This window comes from Mya arenaria, chromosome 8, assembly GCF_026914265.1.
Source record: "Mya arenaria isolate MELC-2E11 chromosome 8, ASM2691426v1".
Taxonomy (NCBI): domain Eukaryota; kingdom Metazoa; phylum Mollusca; class Bivalvia; order Myida; family Myidae; genus Mya; species Mya arenaria.
Window position 1 is genome coordinate 42,312,563 of NC_069129.1, and position 23,091 is coordinate 42,335,653.

General features: G+C 34.5%; 1 protein-coding gene and 1 pseudogene across 2 annotated transcripts; one reads left to right on the top strand and one right to left on the bottom strand.

Annotated features, from left to right (window-relative positions):
* Positions 1 to 3,090: 3,090 nt before the first annotated feature.
* LOC128244628 (hepatic lectin-like) lies at positions 3,091 to 10,443 on the bottom strand. Of its 2 annotated transcripts, none has more exons than XM_052962644.1 (5): positions 10,359 to 10,443; positions 8,849 to 9,348; positions 6,364 to 6,449; positions 5,414 to 5,507; positions 3,091 to 3,645 (listed from the first exon to the last, which is right to left on the bottom strand). In XM_052962644.1, exons 2-5 carry the CDS (start codon positions 9,255 to 9,257, stop codon positions 3,416 to 3,418), a joined length of 819 nt encoding a protein of 272 aa, XP_052818604.1. In that variant the 5' UTR covers positions 9,258 to 9,348; positions 10,359 to 10,443; the 3' UTR covers positions 3,091 to 3,415. The 2 variants fall into 2 exon arrangements, with proteins under 2 accessions (XP_052818604.1, XP_052818603.1); XM_052962643.1 differs by having other exon boundaries at positions 8,849 to 9,427; positions 10,359 to 10,431.
* A 10,528-nt stretch (positions 10,444 to 20,971) lies between these two features.
* LOC128244206 (uncharacterized) lies at positions 20,972 to 22,844 on the top strand (annotated as a pseudogene).
* The last annotated feature ends 247 nt before the right edge of the window (positions 22,845 to 23,091 follow it).

A 23,091-nucleotide genomic window follows, 5' to 3' on the forward strand; every position in this document is an offset into this window, starting at 1 on the left:
CTAGAAATGCATGCAAGTCACCTCCATATTCGCCAGAACTTGAACCCTCTTATTTCAGGGTGACTCTGGTGGCACGTTGGTGTGTTTTCTAAATGACAAGCCGGTCCAGATTGGCGTGGTCTCATGGGGCGGAGGCGACTGCGCTGAAGAAGGTTTTTGGGAGTACTCCAGGCCGCGATCCTTCAAGAATTGGATAATGAGAAAAATTGCGAACCTTTAGAAGCATATAAAACAGAGCTGAGCTGTATTTGTGGTTGGACTGAATTGAGGCGTCGACATATTATAAACCAAAGTCATACAAATATAACAATAGTTTAATGAATGTGATCTGAAGTGTATGTTCGGTACTCTTCATTAAAAGCAATAGCAATGAATTTAGTCGGTTAGTTGTATTTCCTTTATGAAATCAAAGTCTTTCGGAATACTTAGATTAAAAAAAACAATTTCTCAAATAACAGTGAAATCAGAATTTGAAAACGAATATAGACATAGTATACCACTATTAAACGGGGTTTGAATCCATTATTTGAAAATAAGGCATTACATAAAGCACTAAAATGCAAACTCGAACCATCGGAGTTTCCAGAGCGAACCCGGCGTCCTCGAGTATTTCTAGTTTAACTTAATAAAACGATCACCTATATGCTATCGAAAAAATACTCAAAAAAATTACTACAGTACTTTTGATATATTTATTTCGAATGTAACGAATTCCTTAGTCTAAAATCGTAATGAATCATTGGATATGCTATTGAATAGCCCCCGCTAGTACTTTTCTCTATTACATCACATACTTGTGACCCTCTCTTTTTAAATCAGGCCACATTGACATTGTTTTTGTTTACTATCAAAGTAAAATTAAAATTGCTGTTTAATTGAAAAATCAGACTATTGAAAACACGTGATTACGACTATTACTTATCAAACCAATATATACATATATTATACCTTACATAGATGTCCTTCTTCTTTGTGTATATAAAGTTGATCGGTCCGTAAATCATTGTATTTTAATAAAAATCCAGTTTTTATGACGTCAGCGATCCAAATCATGTTTTGGCCGGTCCGGACCTCGCCAAAAATATAATATGGACCGCTTCGTCATAAAACCGGTGAGTGCTGCTTGCAATTTTCACAACGACATTTTTTCTGCAAGTAACCATTATAAGATTTGTTCAATAAAACACATAAAAGGCGCTTTAAAATTATTGAATTGTAAAAAGGTGTTCGGTATAATATAAGAAATATAACACACCACTTCGGGCTATATGGCATTATAGGGACCGGTCAGTCAGCCCCCAAAGTGAATGGACCGAGGCGTTACACCTTCGGGGGCTGACTGGCCGGTCCTTATAATGTCATTTGTCCCTCAGTGGTGTGTAAAATTTCTTAAATAAATATACATTGTAAGACCTTACTTAATAACTCGGTTCCCGCCTAAATGATTACGTTTTAATAGTGAGATTTCTCGATATATACGTTCGATTACGGATTATGACATGATTGCCAGACGAAGAGAGGCACGTGCACCACTGAAGTAGTTTATCTTATAGAACTGATTAGTCTGTAGAATGAACAGTATTGTAAAATGTGTAACAATTGACTCATAACAATAGAGACCAAACCTTTAACCATTTACCGACTATTCTATTATGTAATGTTACCAATTAATAAAAATGGGCTGCTTAATTATCTCCATAATATTAATGGGGTCTTGAGTCTAAGTCAATTGGGAAAATGACAGATCTTTGTCAGTGTTGAATATAAACACCATTTCTCTAGATAAGGAGCCCGATTTGTGAACAAGTATTATTGTCAGGAGAACATTTTTTTATTTCACTATTATTATAAAGATTAGCCAGAATTCAAATTATTTCAAAATAACAATCATTCTTTCGACAAGTTATCATCATTATAAAATCAAAACGATTTGTAAAAAAATGGCATTGATGAGTGTGCCGTTAAACATGATCCACGTTAAATTTGAGGCCATTTCACTTGAAATATTTTGCCAGCTCACGAATGGCTTTCATTGATTGACACTGGCTAGTCTGCGACTTTTTGACCCTATTTCCTTTTCATGAAGCCTTGAATAAGCCTTTAAAGTGACCTTTTTGTCTTTTTGTTTCTTTTAAAGCCATATCAGTCCAATTTAGATGATGCAACAGCTTTCTCTTTAATCACCTTTACTATGGCAGTTTGACCTAATTTCTAAATAATCTTAACAATCTGGACAACGTTTTGAAAACATATTTCAATAATTTCCTTAAAGGATCATAATTATTGCATGTTGCAACAAGTGTTTTAGTTAAGTCTACAGTAAAGAACAGCAACGAGTTTTGGAAAGTTTTGAAACGTATTTCAATAAAAAAAGCTTTTATTCGAAATACGTATACTATGTATGTCACCAAACGTACTGATCTTTGTATAATTTGTTAGCATGTTGTGTTCTTGAACAAGATTAAATATACCGTATGCTGGTTCCGTTGTTTTCAAAACGCAACAAAACCCTTAAAATAAGTGGAGCCCATGAAGTCCAAAAAGCAGTTTTTATTCAAATATATTATTTCAATGTTAACTGATGTTTAAACAAAGTTATTATTAAGACATAAATAGCTCTTATAAAAACCAACATTCCACAGTGTGAGTCAATTTAGATATACACACCAAAGTCATGGATATTCCCTTCGGCGAGGACGTATTTATGGTTGTGCATTATATCTAAATTGATCCATCATGATAAATTTTATCCCGCATATATTGCTTTCTGGACAGTACAGCTCGGTCTTGTTTCTTGACTCTGAGCAATACTTAGACATGAGAATGACAGTGAATTGTTTGTGATTTTTGCAGGTACCTCGAGCTGTTTTTGCATTTATATTATTAAGATGAGTCTAGGACGTCGGAGAACAGCTAAGATGTTGTTAATACGTACCATTAAACGTATTTCCTGAATCAATACAAAATACGAACAAAACGTAAAATACTGGACATGAAACGATTATGTTTAATCTATATTTGATAACAAAGATTTAAAAAACTTACTCATATCTGTTTTTTCCTCTTTCATCTTTTTAAGAGATTAAGAAATGAATACGATTTATCTTTTATTGCAGCATATTTTACGGGTTCATTGCGAGCACGAAAATAATTATTAATAAACCAAGACGACATGCGACAATTCTGCTGTATGAAAAAAGAGCATGTTCTATTAAGTAAACCGTCCAATGATATTTTGTCTTATCTATTCGGTATTTCCAGCGTTACAAATATGAGATTTGTCGTAGAATTGAGTCCCAAAAACGAACTCATCGTTTCTTTTTTAAATATATGCTATTGCCGGACACATTTTCTAGGAAAAATAAAATCTTCTTTATTAAATATCAGTATAGTCCAATTACAGTTTATTGTATAATCATTTTTCACACAGAGCCTTTGTTTGAGGATAACCAGAAGAACAATAAAAGTCAATCCACTGCTGATGCGACCCTTCGGCCAAAAGTACACAACAACTGTATTGTACCGTGTCAGCCCCTTCTCCGCTCCGGAAGTTAATGTAAGGGGCCGTCTGTGTGGTGCCATACAGCTTGTATGAAAACTTCGGGCCATCACAGTCCGTTATTCCTAGATAGAACCTGTCCCCGCCTAAAATTAGAAAGGTACAAAACACCACTTTACATATTTCTTGAAGACCGACATTCTTGTTATTGTTTGCAACATCATACGAATTGTACAAAACATAATATAATTCACGAAAAATACAAACATCTTGGTATTATTTTTGAAATTAACATTTTTCAATACAAATCTTAACGTATTATCAAAATGTATTAACCAAATTCTTTATGTGCCCGTATAATTATGATATTAACTGTGAAATAAACAGGAACAAGTCTGGCTTGCATCCTTCCAATGGTCAATTTACTATGTAATTCGCAAGACAGCCATGCGCAAACGGGATTGTCTGGTTGTTTTGGTTATATTTTAAAACATAAAACAAACAAAAACCGGAGATCACCGCCTTTTTGTTAACAAACTTATGTCGTTCATCAATATATATATATTTTTATCACTTGTTTTAAGCCGAACAAAAGTCTAAATCGACAAGTACCAAAGCAAGATGTTTGGGCCTGAGCGCTCACTTTTTCTGGCCATGTGGTCTATGTTTCATTTGGGAATTGAGCGTTTGGTAGTTAACCTTTTTCTTCCCTACGACGGCCGAGCTGGCAAACAGTGTAGCTTTCATTGTGTCAAGTGTGCTTGACCCATAACGTCTGATAACGGCATAGAGAGTGGCGTTATATACACCACTCATCTTCACCCTGACAGCATCGTTCAGGAGTGCAGCTACATTGGATTGAATGAAACTGTAACTAAAACTATGAATAGTTTTGCACAACAACAAAACTGACGCATTCAAATTAATTTGTGGATTTCACACTGACACAAGAGATCTGGTCGGCCTATTTGCAGAACTTTCCACAAATCTTTTGACAAAGATCGCACTGATATTTGCGCTGGTTCTTTTTCATCTTAAAACACGGAATTCGATTAGTTTTTTTGCTTAATTTTTAACAAAAGTTTAGACTCAGCTGTCACCGATGTTCGCGCACACCGCTACAAACTTGGAAATCAACATTAATCTGCAGACACACTACAAACACAGCCAGCCATTTCTTCCTCCGCTAGTTCATACTTGGAAATCTTACACCTGCTTTGTTTGTCAGCACGGCCCAGAATGCATTTTGATGTCATAAGTACTTGCGACAAATAAAACCACTATATATATATATAGTGGTTTTATTTGTATATATATTGAACATTGTTTGGGGCATTATGGCCAAGGTTAACGATTTTGCACAACGCCGACGATGATGTAGACAAGGACACAAATGTTATGATTTACCTGGAGATAGTTCTTAAAAACATCGCATACTCCTAAAAACTAGCCTTAAATGAATATAAACGGTAATATTAAAATTAGCTCTGCACATCACTAGAATCGATAAGTCCTTCTTTCCATTGTTTTGCACAGGGTCGACTGAATAAAGGATGTGGCAAATAACAACAGATGCTTGTCTATGTATCAGGGACCAATTTTATGTGTGTCATTTTTTCTGCCCAATCATATGTATATCTTTTTAGATACTCATCGTGTAATGGTAAGTACATGCAAGAACTTATTATGGCTTAAATTATTGGATTATGTTGAAAAATATGCACCGAAGTTTTTTTATTAAATCCCTCATCTTTATTCAATAGTTTTTCAATACCAATTACTTAAAATCGCAATAAAATAAAGATGCGAAAATGTTTCAAACAAAGTTGCGTTTCTTTACTGTGCAATTAATAAGGCATGTCTTAAGATCGCGATGGTCAAAATCCGAAAAAAAAATCTGTTTTATGGCCTTACCGGAACGGGCCGCTAGTGTCAAGGTGGCAATAAACTGGTTTTCTTCCTCAGATTCCACGAACACAAGATGGGCTCCGTGTGATTTGCATACCGTCTGAAAAAAATAATTTAACAGCGTAATGCTATCAGAGACCTTTGTTTACAATTTACTTTAATCACAAATAAACACCTTAAAATCACAGTTAAGACGAGTATGTTCATCTGTGTAATAATTTAGTTGAAGAACAGAATGTTCATGCATCATCCAAAAATTGTACCAAATAAGGGCAGTTATTTGACTTCTGATTTTGCCTCACTCGCAGCTTTATTAAGAATATTTGTTCATATTTACGAATAGATACACAACATATCCATTATACTATGATAAAAATACGGTAGCATAGATGTGACACAGTGGTAGTCTTTTTATATTGTTTTAAAGTTTTAACGACTTTCGTTAATACCTAAATACTAAATCGTTTTAACCAAATGCTTAAGTCGATTTTACAAGCGACTAAGACGTTCTAACGTGATACTTAATCATTTGTGTCTCTCTTTTTATTGAGATGTACAAAAACAATTCATACAACTAAATATTTAAAACATTTGTATATAAAATTATGTCAAATATATCTTAAATTTGTATAAAATTAATTGTTTGCTAATTTTTTGTTAAAGGTATTCTATTTCCAGAAGTTAAAATAGAAAAGCCCTTTTCAATGTACATTGAGTTAATTGTTTATAATTATAGCTATTTCACGTTCCAAATTGATTCGAATATATAGAGGACATTTGTTTATTCCAGTGTAAGATCGTATTTTATTACACAAGTGTCACAGAAAAACATAATTTCACGAGTGGTGAAACTTGGAGTGAAAATATGGTTTTTCTATGATCATGAGAATATTATATAAAATCAAAACTATTTTTTAAACACGATGTATGGCATAGAAAGGCTGACGAATGCATACGTCGGCTTCGACCAAGGAGGGAGTAAGCCCGGTCATGAAGTAACAAGAGCCTTGAAACCCGGACCAATCGGCATCGCAGGCGGGAACTGCAATAAATCAAATATTGAGGTAATGGAACAGATAACAGCTTTTGGTTTGCAGAGTAAGTTACGTGTTACAATTAACACATATAAATATATCACTATAGATTTGAATGTATGATAATACGTTTGACGAATACACGTACTTTGTGAAAGATTGTGGAAGAAATTCAGCCGATCTTTTTACTATTTGCTTGATGCTCCCTTAATGTAAACCTACTTATTTAACATCGATTGTGATATAAGTAATTACAACTGTCGTTGACATGATGTTACGCGGGAGTGTGGTCTTGTGCTGCGAGCGAAACTGGAGAACCTGGAGGAAGCCCACTTTTCCGGCTCTGTGACCAAAACCATACTCACATATGCCCTGGCTGAGAATCGAGCCCGTTAAGCATAGGTTCGAATGCGTTGACCAGTGTACAGAAAATTTGTCTCTTAAATCCCTGGTGCGTCCATGTGCTCATTTGTGGCATCAAAATAAGGCTCGTTTTCAAAGAATTATTTTACACATTAAAAAAGTCATGTGTTAGAAGTATGCGTTTTTGTTTTGGCTTCAATATTTACTTGTTTTGTATAATTAAAATGTTTATGACATAATTAATTAATTTCACCGTTTATTTCTCAACGAAATATATTTCTTGTGTCGGTCACTAGTATGCTCCTATCGTATAGTATATATCAACTAATCCAGACAAACTGTAAGTTGCACATAATGGACAGACAAGTAAAGTGCGTTCGAAACGTCTCCAATTCATAATTAAAACTTTCTTTTGTAACGTTGTATTCTTTTGGGCTTGTCATTCCTATTATTCGCTATATTGTTGGAAGTTTATTACTCTTTCTCTAAAGTGTTTTTCCTGTGTTGCCAAAGTCACTTATTTTTACGACCAGTGCTAGAACCTGATATGATATAATTTGTCGAGTAATAATCGAGTTGTTTTTTTGGAATACTCGTAAGAGTGGTTTTTCATTCGCAAACTATATGATAAACCTTAAAATGGAAATCACTTTTGTAAATAACACATGGTTTTTGAAGCTGCACTCTCACAGATATACCATTTTACAACTTTTTGATTTTTTTGGAAAGAGCAAATTTTTGCGTGAATATCTGCAAACCAATGATAGATGATTGCTGACAAAAAATTAGATCGCATATGTTTATATTTCCGTTTGAAAATTAATGTTTTATGGCTAAAACCGTTACTTACGGTTTAAGAAAAATACATAAAACATCAATTTTTGAACTTGAATAGAAAAATCTGCAATCTAATGTTTTGTCAGCAGTCTTATGTAACTGGTTTGCATGGATTTTCGCAAAAATTGGTTCGTTCGAAGACAAAAAATAAAAAAGGTCAACATCTCCATCTTTTTTGCATAAGTCCTGGATGCCTAGTGGTAATGGCGTATGTTTTCGATTTTTGTTGACCTTATTTGCGTGAGTTCGCACCCAACTAAAGCCAAAATACTTTTAACACTATAATTGTTCAGTAATTTCGATTTCATGGAGTCAAACAAAACATACAATAAGTGTGTCCAGATGCAGTACCTGGAAAACTTTTTATTGGTACACAACATGAGCGAGTCCATTTAAGACATAGTTTGGCTTTTTGTGATTCCTTTATAATTTTTAAGCAAATAATGCAAACAAATATCATACTAGTGTGTAAAATTGATGCAATTTGGTTTTCAAATTTGGTATTCAGACAGACATGAAAAGAACACTAAATCTATAAAAAAAAAACACACATAATAATAGTCTAATTCAGGAGGAGTAAGCCAGTGAATTATTTAAAGACATAACCTTATATATTCCTATAATTTGTATAATTGTTCAAAGATTGGAATAATACACATTTCTTTCTAAAAATCTTGTCCCATTATGAATGACCTGAATTGGAAAAGTTACCAAAGTTTACCACTAGTGCATTAGGACCTGGATATGACTGTAAAGTATCAACACAAAAACATACTATACTTCCTTTCAAACGAAATATAGAACGAGAATTGAAACGTTATTTGTGTGATACTGATGCCTAACACTTATTGAAGGTGTACGTCGTATGTTTTGGACGAGATTGCAGAGCGAAAATACGAAAAGGAAATTGCGGATCAGGAATTTAGATTGATACTTTAATAAAAAAAGTTATAATGAATGTCTGATATAATGTTTTAAATTTAATCCAAATGATTGATAAAAAGTATACATTCGTCAATTACAGCCTAATACATCACGGGATGTTATTTATAGAAAAATGTAAAATGACATAAAACATAAAGCGTGATATTTCTGCTCAGTATTATAAATCTAGTGTATTATACTGAGTAGAAATATCACGGGTTATGTTTTATGGCAAATTTATTCCAATTTATGTTGTGCAAAATATTATGTGAAAAATTATCACCAGTCGAAGAAGTGCTTGTGACGTCCGCGACGGTCGTGGTAGGGACAGCTGCTGTTGTGCTTGGGACGGCCGCAACGGTCGTGGTAGTGACAACTGCTGTAGTTGTCATGGTAATGCTTTCTGACTTGTACAAATTCCCTTTCCGATAAACACATCCTGTGGCACTTGTTAAAGGTTGCGTGGTAACGAAACAGTTACGCGTGGCGTCATAGAAAAAGGCCAGGCACTCTGGGTCCTTCTCACACTCGGCAGCACATATCCTGTTAGTCGGTTTCTTATATTTATCAGTAAATATATTCGGGCAAAATGTGTCTTTGTAGTCGATATCTTGTGTATACATCGAATCGCAAACTACCATGTTAAAAGTTGCAATAAGTTGTAACAGCACACATTGTTTGACGTATACCATTTTCAGTGAATAATTAACACTAAATACAGTTTTCTGTTACTGATTTACATACAAAAACACATAGTTAATTTTTCTACACCAATGCTGCTCCCTTTATGATATCAGAATGCCAGTAAACCATTGAAGTAATTCATAGTTAAATGGTTGATATATTCAGTGACCAATAGATACTATAGGTAATATATATTGAACGTACATTAAATGAATTTGCATTTAAACCATTGTTCTCATACTGATACGGACAATAAAAGCCGATGGGCTTGATGGTAGAGTAAACAAATCATATTTCGGACATTTACTGCAGGAAGTGAACATGAAAAGTCGACCATTAAAAATAGAATGACCATTGTTGATAAATTTGTTTTCTCTATCGACTTGAAAGTGTTTTTTATGAATAAAACACTTCAATAAAATTGTGGGATAGTTTCACAATTGATTAAACTGAATGGAAGCCAAGCGTTTGAACGATCACTCTTTTATATTTGAAGAGTTGAGTGTTGCCGATTGGTCGAAAGCTCAATGATACAGCGTGATTTTCAGTTATGGCAAATTAGTTTAACCTAGCCATTGGCAATAATGTTAATTTCCGATGCTGAGTATTCCATTTTTTGGCTGTATCATATTATTTACAATAGTTAATATTTTGTTAATATTAACGTTTTGATGGTTACTTTATATATTACCACTCTCTTTGGAATCTGATTTTTATAGTATCATACCGAACAATATTTTTGTAAAACAATATGAATAATAAAACCAATGTCAAAATAAAATAACATTTCATTGTAACATAAAAGCTCAACACTTGTTTCCACCGGTTATGTCCGCCAAACGCTTAAAGTCTACTAACTCAGATTTCAACTATATTTTATAAGCGTCTATAGTGTGGGGTTTAGTGGGTTGGCTCAGACATCGCCATTCGTTTTTCCGGTGAACACTGTGAATGCACATTTAAATCCATTCCAAATCCCTAGAACAATGGAACACCAGACACTACAAAGTATTCCAAATGATATGATTGACAATTGACATTATTCTGAGTAAAATTAGCAAATTAGATGTCATTGAATCACAGCAGGTAGAAATTGTGAATAGACTAACCACTATCGAATCCAAAATATCCACGAATAAACAATTGATTGATGAAGCTAATTCTTAAATCCTTAGTATTGAGCTGAGCCACAACTTCTTGAGTGATAAATATGACACTGTTTACACTGCTACAAACAACCACGAGTAGTCGTTGAAAAAGCTACAGGGCGAGGTAAAATCTATCTCACAGACTAATAAACAACTAAATGACCGAAATACAAAACTTAAGGATGACGTTACAGATCTTAAATGTCGGTCTATGAGGGACAATTTAGTGTTCTTGAAGATTTCTGAGACCTCTGCACCACGCCCAGACATCCAGGTTAACCCCGTTGAACAACTAGCATCAGCTGACTCCTCACCGATGGAAACTGCAAGCGGCGATGCGCAAACGACCCCGGCGGCGTGATCGGCCCTTGGGAGGCCGGCACATGGTTCGTATGCAAGTCCTGTGAGTACCGAAAACTGTAGCCAGAAGATTCTCGATTATTGTGAATCGGTACTGAAAATCGCGGAAGCCCACAGTGTAGTACATATTGATAGGGCTCATAGGGCTCCTGGGCACCCTATTTCCGGGAAAATTTGGCCCATAATTGTAAAATTCAAAGACACTGACTCTAAACTTTTGGTAAAGAGAGCAGCCCGTGCAGTTAACCAAGGCAAAAATGTGTTTGATCAACAGCCGAAGGAGGTACAGGAGAGACGGCGTGAGTTGATCCCCATCATGGAACAGGCCAAGCGCGAGAACAAACATGCCTATATCGCCCGCGATAAGTTGTACATAAATCATAAACTTTATACCCCAACCTCGTCTAACTAGGACGGGCGAGGAGAGTATGAACTTTCAATCATTGCGTGAATGCTGAAGTTCTAAAAACGTGTTTATCTGACAATGAATTTGTAAATTTTGTCTGTAATTTTGATATTGTATTCTGTTCCGAAACATGGCAAACGAAAGATGATAAATATACACTTGATGGCTATGATTGTATTTCTGTTCCAAGAAATGAAAGTGTTTCAGTTAATAGAAAGTCGAATAGGGGCCATGGTGGGATATGTCTATTTATTCGTTCGATATTTAAAAATGGTATTACTGTTTTAAAATGTGATGAAAATGGATTTATTTGGTTAAAGATTGATAAAGAATATTTTCGCTTAGAAAACGATATTTGTATGTGCTTTGCTTATATTCCACCTGCTAATTCTGTGTATTTTAAGTCTCATAGCACTGGATATTATGAAAAGCTAGAAAAAGATATACGACTTTATAGTGAATTTAATGAAGTTTGTATTATGGGCGCTCTAAATGCCCGAACAGCAAATTTTAATGATTATGCTGATTCTGTACAATTATTCGATAAATATCTAAATACTGTAGATGGTGATGACGAAGAAATTAGCATTGTTGATAGGCATAGTGAAGATAGTATTATAATTCATCAGGTATAAAATTGCTTGGTATATGTAAAAGACCAGACCTAAGAATTGACAATGGCAGAATTGGTGATGATAAAAGTATTGGTCAATATACATTTATGTCAACGATTGGTAAAAGTGTAATTGACTATGCGGTTATATCTGCTGTGTTGTTTAGAATTATAAGTAATTTTATTGTACATGATCTTTACACTTTTTCTAGCCATGTACAAATTAATATTCGTTGTGAATAGGAAAATACAAAGAATGAAGACGCCCCTGCTACTGAAAAATTAGCTTGGAATACTATAGTATCAATATGAACAAACACGCTGTTGCAAGTGAGTTAAATAATCTTAACAATATTGTTAATAATGTATTATGTTTTAATGATACTATTGACAATGTTATAATTACTTTTGGAAACACCGTGTATAAATGTGCACATGCAGTGTTTGGTTTACAAAAACAGACATATAGTCATGATAATCGGAGAAATTGTAAAAACCCGTGGTTTAACAATGATTGCGATACAGCTCGGCGTGAATTCAATAAAGCGAATAAAAATGTATAGGTTAAATACGTTGGATTGTGATTTTAGTGAAAGTGAAGTTATAAAAGCTATAAATAGATTGAAACGTCAAAAGAGTCCTGGAGAAGATATGCTCATTCCTGAATTATTTATAGATTCATTATTTATTTGTTGAAAATAATATTTCTTTGTCCGATTTGCAATTCGGGTTTAGGAATAAACGTAGTACTGTAGACTGCATATTTGTATTACAAAATATAATTAACAAGATAATAGAACGTGACAAGGGTAAGCTTTATTGTGCATTTGTTGACTTTAAAAAAGGCTTTTGATATGGTGTATTAAAATGGTATTTGGTTCAAGCTTTTATTTCAACAAAAATTTTCGTCAAAATATGTAAATATGTTAAAATCTATGTATGAGTCCGTTAAAATTTGTGTTAGATTGAACGGAAAGTTGTCAGATTCGTTTGAAAGTTATATGGGTGTGAAACAAGGGAATCATTTTCCCCATTGCTATTTATTATGTTCATTAATGATATGGAGTCACAGTTAAAAAGTGTTAGAGATGACTTTGTAAATTTAGAAGAATTAAAGATGTTTATGCTTCTTTTTGCTGATGATACTGTTTTGTTCTCTAAATCTGTGGAAGGCCTTCAATTGTTATTAAATAAATTACATGATTATTGTTTAAAATGGAGTATGACTGTAAATACTAATAAAACTTTTGCTATGATATGCAAGAAAGGTACACGGAAAGAAAATGTCAGTCTATTTTATAACAAAGTTAAACTGGATATTGTTAATAAATTTTGCTATTTGGGAGTAATGTTATCATCCAATGGAAAATTTTCAGTGGCCCAGAAAGCTTTATCTGAACAAGCACTACGTGCAATGTTTCCGTTAATTCATTGTTTGAAAAGATACCCTTAAATGCACATGATAAACTTAAATTATTTGATTCAATGGTTTTACCAATATTAACATATGGTTGTGAAATATGGGGATTTCATTCTGCTCCCGATATAGAAAGGGTTTATTTGAATTTTTTAAAACAATTACTAAATGTTAGATGTCAAACAACTAATGCTACTGTTTATGGTGAACTTGGCAAAGTGCCATTATATGTTATACGCCAAGAGAGGATATTGCAATATTGGTATAAGCTTGTAAATTCAAATGAACTGTTGTCTAGATGTTTTAGATATTGTAGTTCACTAAATATAAGCAGCTCATGGTATTCTGATGTTAAAAATTGTTAAATGATTTAGGATTTAACTACCTATGGGATAATATGTCAGTCACTGAATACACAGTTGTCAAAAGTTATTGAAAGCTTATATGATCAGCACATGCAGAAATGGTATGCGACTTTAAATGATTCGTCCAAACCTTGTACTTATAAAGATATAAAGACAAGATTTTGTTATGAAAAATATCTCGATAGTGTCACTAATGTTAACCATAGAGTATCTCTAAGTAGAGTTCGATGTTCAGCACACAAGTTAGCTAAAGAAGAAGGCAGATATAGAAATATACCAAGACATGATAGAAAATGCATATATTGCAATATGAATATGATTGAATATGAAAAAATAAAATAAAAAAATATGTAATTTGTTAAGTTCTGAAAATGCAGCATTATTAAGGAGACTTGCTAAATTTGTTTATATTGCCACTGAAAAGCGCAAAAGTGCTTTAATTTAATTAAACTATTGCTTATTAGTATTTGAATAGCTATATTTATATTTGTTCTTGAATTTATGCTCTTCTCATACAGCATTAATGTCAATACTGTTTTATATTACCGCCGTGAATGTATATATATGCATTTGGCTACGAACATGTTAATGTTTATGCCTAATAAAAGTTCTGTTCTGTGCTAAGAAATAAAGAAATATATTTCTAGACTGCACGCTTGCGTACTATTATCATTTACCACATGTTACATTACGAAAGAACTAATGATGATAATTGGTGTTGTTGTTTTTTAAAAATCGAGTAAGGTATAATTAAAAAAGTACTACTACTAATTACTTCTTATTTGCGAAGTAAATGAAAGAACATGCTTTAGTTCCGGTTACTCCTCAGAGCATCCGACGTTATAGGCAGATTGAATTTTAGTTGATTCTAACCCAGGTCAAGTAAAGGTCACAACTTGTTCATCGCTCTTATGTTTTTCTATTTGCTAATGCTTCTTTGCCATACAATCAATTCGCCCTAATGGTCAAGCTGTCTTTCCAACAAAGACGCTGTTCAGACAAGGCGTGTTTAAGATTTAGATATAAGTTTGTACTGCCATTTAAAAAAAAAGACAACGCCCTTACCCACCCTGGCTTAAGCTTGATATATATGAACATGTTTGCTTGTTTTATAAGTAGTTGCTTAAAACATATAATGATGATGTTTGTATTGCAATGTCCCCTTCTGCTGTTTTGTTCGGATATTTTCAGTTATGCCACTCCCATTGGAACTGTCAACAACGATTGACGCAAACCGTGGTCGCTGGTAAACTATTTCAGAACATCAACGCTTAATCAAAGTCGCTAGATGCATCATCTACACATCAACCAAGAACGGCGAAGCTTCAGAACATTAAAGTACTCATTATGCTCCTGTCAATTGTAACCACGGCTTCCCCAGGTCCGGAGAATAGCGGGGACTTTGACTTTCGGTCCAGCCAAGCCCGGGTGAATTCACCGCCCTGCGGGGACGAACTGCTGGTTAAATCCCCGCCAAATGCCCCACACCCCAGGGACCATAGGTAAGGACCATTCCATGCTATTTTTGGCGCGAAGACAAAACCACCGCATTTACCCGGCACTGCGGGGCCACCTGGAAGGTAAAAACACGGCCCATTTCCCCGGCTAATCCCGGTATACCCCTGGACCTCGGGGGCCCGTGGATACAATTGACTGGTGCATTGCTGTCACGTTTAGGCTCAGACATTGTATAACAAACCGGTTTGTACAGTTTAGTGAATTAATATATACTTAGTTTGAAATCATCTCTAGCGAGTATCTCTTTCGCGCTGATATCGCATTGCCCTTTCAAATTCAAATCTTATTGTTTAATCAAATATTTTAATGATAACACATCTACGCTACTAATACAAATTGAATATTTCATTATATCAGAAATATATATTAACTCATTTTATAAGACTTTAGTGTTCAATACAATGTTCTTAAGGAGCTTAAGATGAGGCCCGACATCAAGTTGCTATTGACAATCCAGTATCTCTGGTGACAAACGGGCAGAGGTTTCTGAGTTTTCCCTAAAAAGGAGGGTTTTATCTCAGTTTTGCATCAGCAAGTCGACCACGAACGTAAAAAAATAAATAATTACTTGAGATTCTAGATCATGCTGTTGTCTGTGATGTGTGTTCTTAGATTGTAAGAAATATTGTTATCACCTAATTAAACATTGCCATTTAAAAGCCGACTGTGCTGTTTATACGCGCTTGTTTTAGTTTGGGTTTACAGGGTCAAGTACATTGAGTTCCGCGTCTACCCCTGTTGCACTAACCATATATTTAGCGAGCGTTCGGCAGCACTATTTTGTTTCAAAATGTTGAGAAAATCAAACATAAACTTATTATATGTCCTTTCCGAGCATTGATTTAAGTTGACGAATTTCTCACCATTGTTCATAAAAATGCTTTACATATGTCGATACTGACTTGCATATTTGCTGAGCTTAACGAATTTATATTGCTTAATTGCTGCAGTCATTGATATTGCCTATTGCTCAACACTTTGGGGTAGGTCGCATTGAAATACGCGCCAAATTGTGGCAGGTGACCAATTGGCCTTTAATCGGGTCAATATTTTCGGACCATTTTTTTCCAAGAATCATTTTGCACGTCTTTGGGCCAATATTGTATATCACTTTGTGATATGGCTATTGTGCCACCATATTTTATCACTCTTTGTAATAATTTGATATTTGTGCAAACTTTTGATACAAATTATTTACTGTGTCCAAATGAATGGACTTGAACTTAGAATGAAGCCTCGCCAAATATTCCAAACCATTTAAACGATATTTGACAAAATAAATATAAATGTAATATGAACTGGTTGTTTTTGGTTCATGAAAACTTTATGATAATACAGTTAAAGAACAATATAACGGAATAAGCGCATAAGAAAGAGTTACGAGTATGATTATAGAGCGAGTTATAGAATTAGAATTTAGACAACCAGTATATAAGAACGAGTCATGGCATAACGGCATTTTTGGGGGATCAAGCCATTCTTCCAATAAAACTATAGTTATTAGTTTTTTATACTCTTGTCCATATTTCAACTTAAATTGGGCATGACATTACCTGTTTCTCAATCTATCTAGTCCAAAAAAGCTTGTTTGTATTATTTTGCCATGATTAATTATATAGAGCTTTTTAGACTTCATTATTCGATTACATTTAGTTTACGTAAACGCAGCCACCAAAACTTGCAAAGCGTACATTTATGATGTCGCTGACTTTGTGGCCAGCATGGTGGTGAGTAAGCAAGTCATCTCGGATGGAGATCAGGCCCCAATATCACGAAAATACTTAAGTCAAATCTCAAACTCAAAGTTGACTTAAGTATTTTTGTGATATTCGGGCCAGGGCTCGTGGTTACGATCAGTCTCAATTCCAAGTCTAGACTCAGACTCAGAAAAGCTTTTTTTAAAGAAACAAAAAATCGTATTTAATATTTTATTCCCTTTCTTTTACCAAGATGTATGTTAATAATAGTAAAACATTCAAATATTAATATATTTCAGCAAATTTTACCATCAATACTCTGATAGAAGGAAAGTTATAATGATATGAAGTTTTGCCATACTGAGTCTTGAGTCTGAACTCAGACTTGATACTGTTCGTAATCACGGCCCCTGTCTTCTGTTATGTCCAAACGATACCACATGCCATGGATTCATCTTAATGGCTCTGTCTCAGGAATGCAGGACACACGACTTTCAGAGTGAATTCAGAGTATACAATATTGAAAAACATTCATGTTGTGTGGAAAGCGTGCTTATTGGGGAAGTTAGAGAAAAAACTCAATCTGTACACATCAAAGAAACGTTAAAACGTCAAAGAAATCATTGAAATAACTTTCAAGGAAGTCTTTAAGTTTTAAAATGCTAAGCATTTGCTTGACAAACTGCGACACGTCTTATCTTACATAGAAGTCTCGTACATCGTATCCCTCTTTTATCAATTGATCTCCCACCCCAGATAAGTAGATTCAAATATTTGTCCATGTCGTAAATCCTTATCTTGCCCACAGGGAAAATAAATTTTTACTATAATTTGTTAAGCTAAGGTAGGAAAAAAGCATCTACCATGACCACAGGGTGGTCTACGGAAATTCAGTAAATCTTATTACCGCAAAACACCTTACACGCGGGTTGGGATGAACCTATTTTACACTCCCGGCTATGGATAAGATTATTGGGTACAATGGATAGCTTTAAGATTGTTAAGAAAAGAAAATTCTAGTCAGTAACATATGTCTTTTAATTTATTGTAAAGACGCCGTTTTAATATCCGTGAATGGATAAAACACCGTTATAAAATATTGTTTGTGTTAGTCGGCTGTAATGAAAATCAACAACTATTTCGCTTCTTATTGATCGTGACTGGCTGTCGCTCAGTCGCAGTGATTATTGCGCTTTGTTAAATCGCTACTTATTCATGTGCAAACCTGTTGTAAGTTTAAACTATAGGAGCCACATGTCACAAGTATATCACTAAGCGAATGTTATAGTACAGACAACTCGGGATGCCATTCGTGTATGCATATATGTTTTACTCCTCTTGTCATATATACTGCATGTGTATGGTTAGGCGAGTACGCACCTGAAATCGACCTCACGTGCATAGGTCATTTCCCCTATTCTGCTCAATTGTCGCTTATTTCACTTACTTATTAGAACGTAAAAACACATTTTGATAACGATAAAAATATAGAAACACATTTAAACCTTAAAGTATATTCAGTGATGTCTTAGAACATGAACATTCGTCATGCCATGTGATTGTTTTATATACTTCAGTTGTTAATTGCCATTAATAAAATAAAGAACGCTTCACCTGAGGAACAGCGGACAAATGAAAGGACTTAACCATGAAAATTATAACGCCAATTTCTATGTCTTTTCAGGGTCCAATTTATTTTAGGCTGTAGACCGCTAGGCCTTCAGACTGTTATAACCGTTTATCGGAATCTACCATCGGCAGATCGACATTACATTTTTAATATTTCGCGAATGAATGCTGTAGGGGGTTAACCTTATTTACATTACCAATCTGCTTTTAAAGCTACGGCATGCGTCTGAGCATGAGTGGCTTGCTAAATGTTATATTATTATACTAAATTGTATATTCTTGAAAGAAAAACTTTACATACATGTTGACATCAAAATACAAAGTGTTTGTTTATTTTAACAGTTGTTATACATGATATGTGTTCGTGTGTATTAAATTGATTAAAGACATGATTAGACAGATGTTAGTGATTCATAATATTGAAAATTTTGGATAGACGTGTTGTGGAATTTTTAAGCTGAACAAATGAAAATGATGGGAGCATAAAATGAAAACAAAATCTTGTTTGCCTTTTTGGTTTACTCTCAAAAACTACATCAAGAGTGAGTTTACTCTTCGTCGACAAGACAGAATGATAAAAGAATGCACAACTGGATTGCAGGTAAAAGAATACTTGAAAAATTACGAAATAGGAAAAACACATATGTATAAAAGAGGATTTAAACTCGACTTTGGTACATTTTTCGAAATATTTCTAAATCTTCCTTATGTTTTTCATCAATTTCAATAACATTTGAAACATAAACTCTCAATGAGGCATATTTCAATATGTGTATAATTAAAACAAATATTTGTTAAAAATATTCGTGAAATACCACCCGCGCTCCATTTTCGGCAGACGTTACACAAAGATATAGGAGATATTGTGACAGGACGTTGTTTTGGTGACCTTATAAGGTCTTCAATATAAAACACGTATTCGGAACGAGACGTGATGCACCAGAAAATTGTCCTTTGGTAATTGTCCATGTATCTTCCTATACCTTGCTAATTATTCCTTTTTTTCCAATTCAATTTGTTTTGAATACACCGCTATCTGTCAAATTTCCATTCCATATGGAATAATTATTCCTTTTTATTTTTCCATGTTAATTTGTTTTGAATTCACCGCTATCTATTAAATTTCCATTCCATATGGAATTGCTGGCACGCATGAATATATTACGTACTTTTGTGTATTGAAGTTGAAGGAGGCTACTCCAACAGAACAAGTCAGCAGTTACAAAAGACACCTTATTACTGAGCAAAATATCAAGATTTTTTTATATCTCAGCAAAATGAATAAATTGCTTATACGAAAAAAGTTATCAAAAGTCAGATCAGAGCACAAAAAAAAATAACAAACATAAACGGTACTATTTTTAACGAGTATAAACAAATCGTATTTTCTAAAACGTAATGCGGCTATTTTTACAACAATGGATGTTCGAAGGGTTTTATGACTTTTTTAGTTTTGATTCAGTGGTCACCAAGCCGGATAAGTGTGTTTCCTCCGGATAGTCCGGATATGGTAATGTTACAAGTCATTATCTTCGAATTGGCGACCGGTTGACTAGATTATAGATCGGAAGTGTAAGATAACCTATCAGACATTTCTATTGGCTAGACTACACGCAACCTAGATATCCCTCCGCATTGTTTGTAAACAAAATGGTTTAAATGCCAACAAATACTTACCTCAATAATGAGCTGTAAGACTTCCGGGAGACAAATGGCTAACGAATCATAGTGCCAGAAAGCATCTTGTACACAAACTTTCTGATAACAATGTTCCGCCAACCAGATAATGAAGATCATTAGTCACAGAAATATCCAGTCAGTCAACATATACAGTTTGGTCGCCAGTAACGAATCTTTTCAGTAGCGAATCAAAATCGTTAAACTTACTATCTATAATTATTATTGTCAAAGAAAATGTTATTTAAACGCTGTTATTGTTTTCAGGAACCTTTAGCAGATATGAATACACTTTGTTTACCTTCGATGGTGACCTATTTATTTTCCCATGATGCTATCTGTGTTACAAGTATCCGACATGTACACAATTGTAGCCTCGTTTTGAAACATAAAATTCGGAAACGTCATACTGCGCTTATTTAATTTGATATTTCTTTTCAAAAACTTTATAGCATATTAAAGGTAAGTTTCCATAGATCAAAATAAAACAAAAAATACAAACTAATTATAATGTTAAACAACTAATTTTAGCACCAATGTAAGCCCATGTGTAGTCACCAGTAGCGGTTAACATAAAATAATACGCAATATGGCGGGTAAACCAGGCAACATCGGGGTCGTCTCAAACATGATTTTATCTGTCAAAATTCAATTTTCCATTATTTTTTTTTTTTGTTTTATATGTTTTTACTTATAAAAAAACTCATATTTACAAGCATCTGATTATTAACATTTGTTTAGTCAATACAATCTGTAGACAGTAGTAGTGTATTAAGTTCAATATTGCATGGTTTTGTATAAAAAAGTTTTTATTTGTGAACTGTAATTGTTCATGTAGGCCCTACAGTAATTTAATTTTATAAGATATAAATATTACATTTAATTTCAGATCATGGGTCCAAAACGTAAAGGGCCAGCAACTCCTACCCAGAAAAAGGCAAAGACTATTCTAAAGAAGTATGGTAGAAGAATGACCCCTGACAAGAGACAAAGACTGAGGAAGGCATTATTTAGTGTAAGTAAGGAAGGAAAATCATTGAGGAAAGCAGCAGAGGAAAACTCACTTACTTATTCCTTTCTGTATAGACGTTATTCAGGAGAAGTAGACTTGTTTAAGTGTAAAGGTCCAAATTCTGTTTTTACTGAAGCTGAGGTGGAGAAAATGGCTTAGTGAAATGGCACAGCGTGGGCTTGGTTTAGATTTTGTGCAAGATGTTGTGAAACGAGAGAAAAGAAAGACACCTTTTAATTCAGGTCGGCCTGGTGGTAAGAAATGGTATTATGCATTTCTAAACAGAAACAAACATATTATCAGCTCCCGGACAGAGACAGATTTGGAAATGAAGAGGTCAAAAGTCACCAAACAGAAAACAGATGAGTGGTATAACAGGTTTAAGGACTTCCTTCTTAGTAAAGAGTTGATAAATTTGCCTGGCAGAATCTGGAATTCAGATGAAGTGGGATTCAATATGGGAGCCAACAAAAGTAAGGTTATAGGGCCTGCACGAAGAGATTTAGCAGTACCTCACATTACAAGTGGGAAGCAGAGGCTAACTGTTATGTTTTGTGGTAATGCTGCAGGACAGATGTTACCACCCTACTTTGTCTACCCAGAGCCTAAACCTAAGGGGTACAACCCACTGAGTAGTGCATTGTAGGGAGCTGATATTGCTTACACCCAGAAGGGATGGATGAATAACATAATATTTGGAAAATTCATCGATCACTTTGACAAGTTCTCCTGACCAGAGCGGCATATCGTCTTGCTTTTTGACAGTGTGAGTAGTCACATTGACCCAGACATATTTCTAAGTGCAAAGGCAAAAGGCATCGAGTTATATAGGATTGTGCCAAATGCTACCCACTTGATGCAGCCCTTAGATAAGGGTGTTTTTGGGCCAATGAAAACAAAATGGCATGGTGTGTGTACAAAATACACCCGAGAAAATCGAGGCAAATCAAATGGAAAGGAAAATTTTGCACAGAAACTTACAGAAGCATATTTACAGTTTTACAAACATTTTACTGTAATTAATGCATTTAAGGCATCAGGCATCTACCCTGTAGATAGCACTGTGATCACCAGTGATATGTTAAAGCCGTCATTGACTTTCAGTGACAGTGCGTCTGCAGCAACACCTGAGAGTACCTCAGACAACAAGCATCTGTGACTGAAGAACAGTCAAAGGCCAGAGGTGCACTAGAAATGCTTGAAAAGAGTCTCTCAACTCCTGCTAAGGAAAGGTATGACACACGTCTGAAGGAAGGATATGACTTGGAAGGAATATCACCTTGCTTTGATGTATACAAGAAACTTCACAAGAAAACATTTCCAGCTGCAGACTTTCAGCCATATAGTGGTATTGAACTTCTTGCTGAAGCAGCCATATTTTGGAAGGACCAAGAACAGCCACGTCCTAGTTCAAGCTGTTCCATTGTATCACCAATACTGTTGGAAAGCTTGAAATTGCCGAAGGTTGTAGAGCCCCCAAAGCCTGTTAGAAGAGGGTTCAACGTCACTGTCTGCAGAGGGGAAAGTGCCTATGTCTGCCTGTGAAAAACTCCAGAAAGACGTACAAAGCCGTGATAATGAGGACGTGTGTTGTGAAGCTTGTCACATGACGTATAAGGAGGATGAGGAACTGGGTTTGGGTAGAGTGTGGGTAGAATGTGACCTTTGCCAGAAATGGATGCATACAGATTGTCTCAATTATGAAATTAATGAAAATGACCCATTCCTATGTCCTAGATGCTATAAAAACTGACACTAAGTGCTGAATATCATTATATTGAGGTAGATTAGATGAATATTGTTTTTATTTTCTGTTGAACTTTATCTCACTAACCAATCACAAAGTTCCATTCAATTTTATATCAAGAGTGATGGAAGAGTAACAAATTAACAAAGTAAAGCATATAATTATACGTTGTAAAATACTGTAATTATAATAATAATAATAATAATAATAATAATAATAATAATAATAAAAATAATAATAATGTGCATTTAAT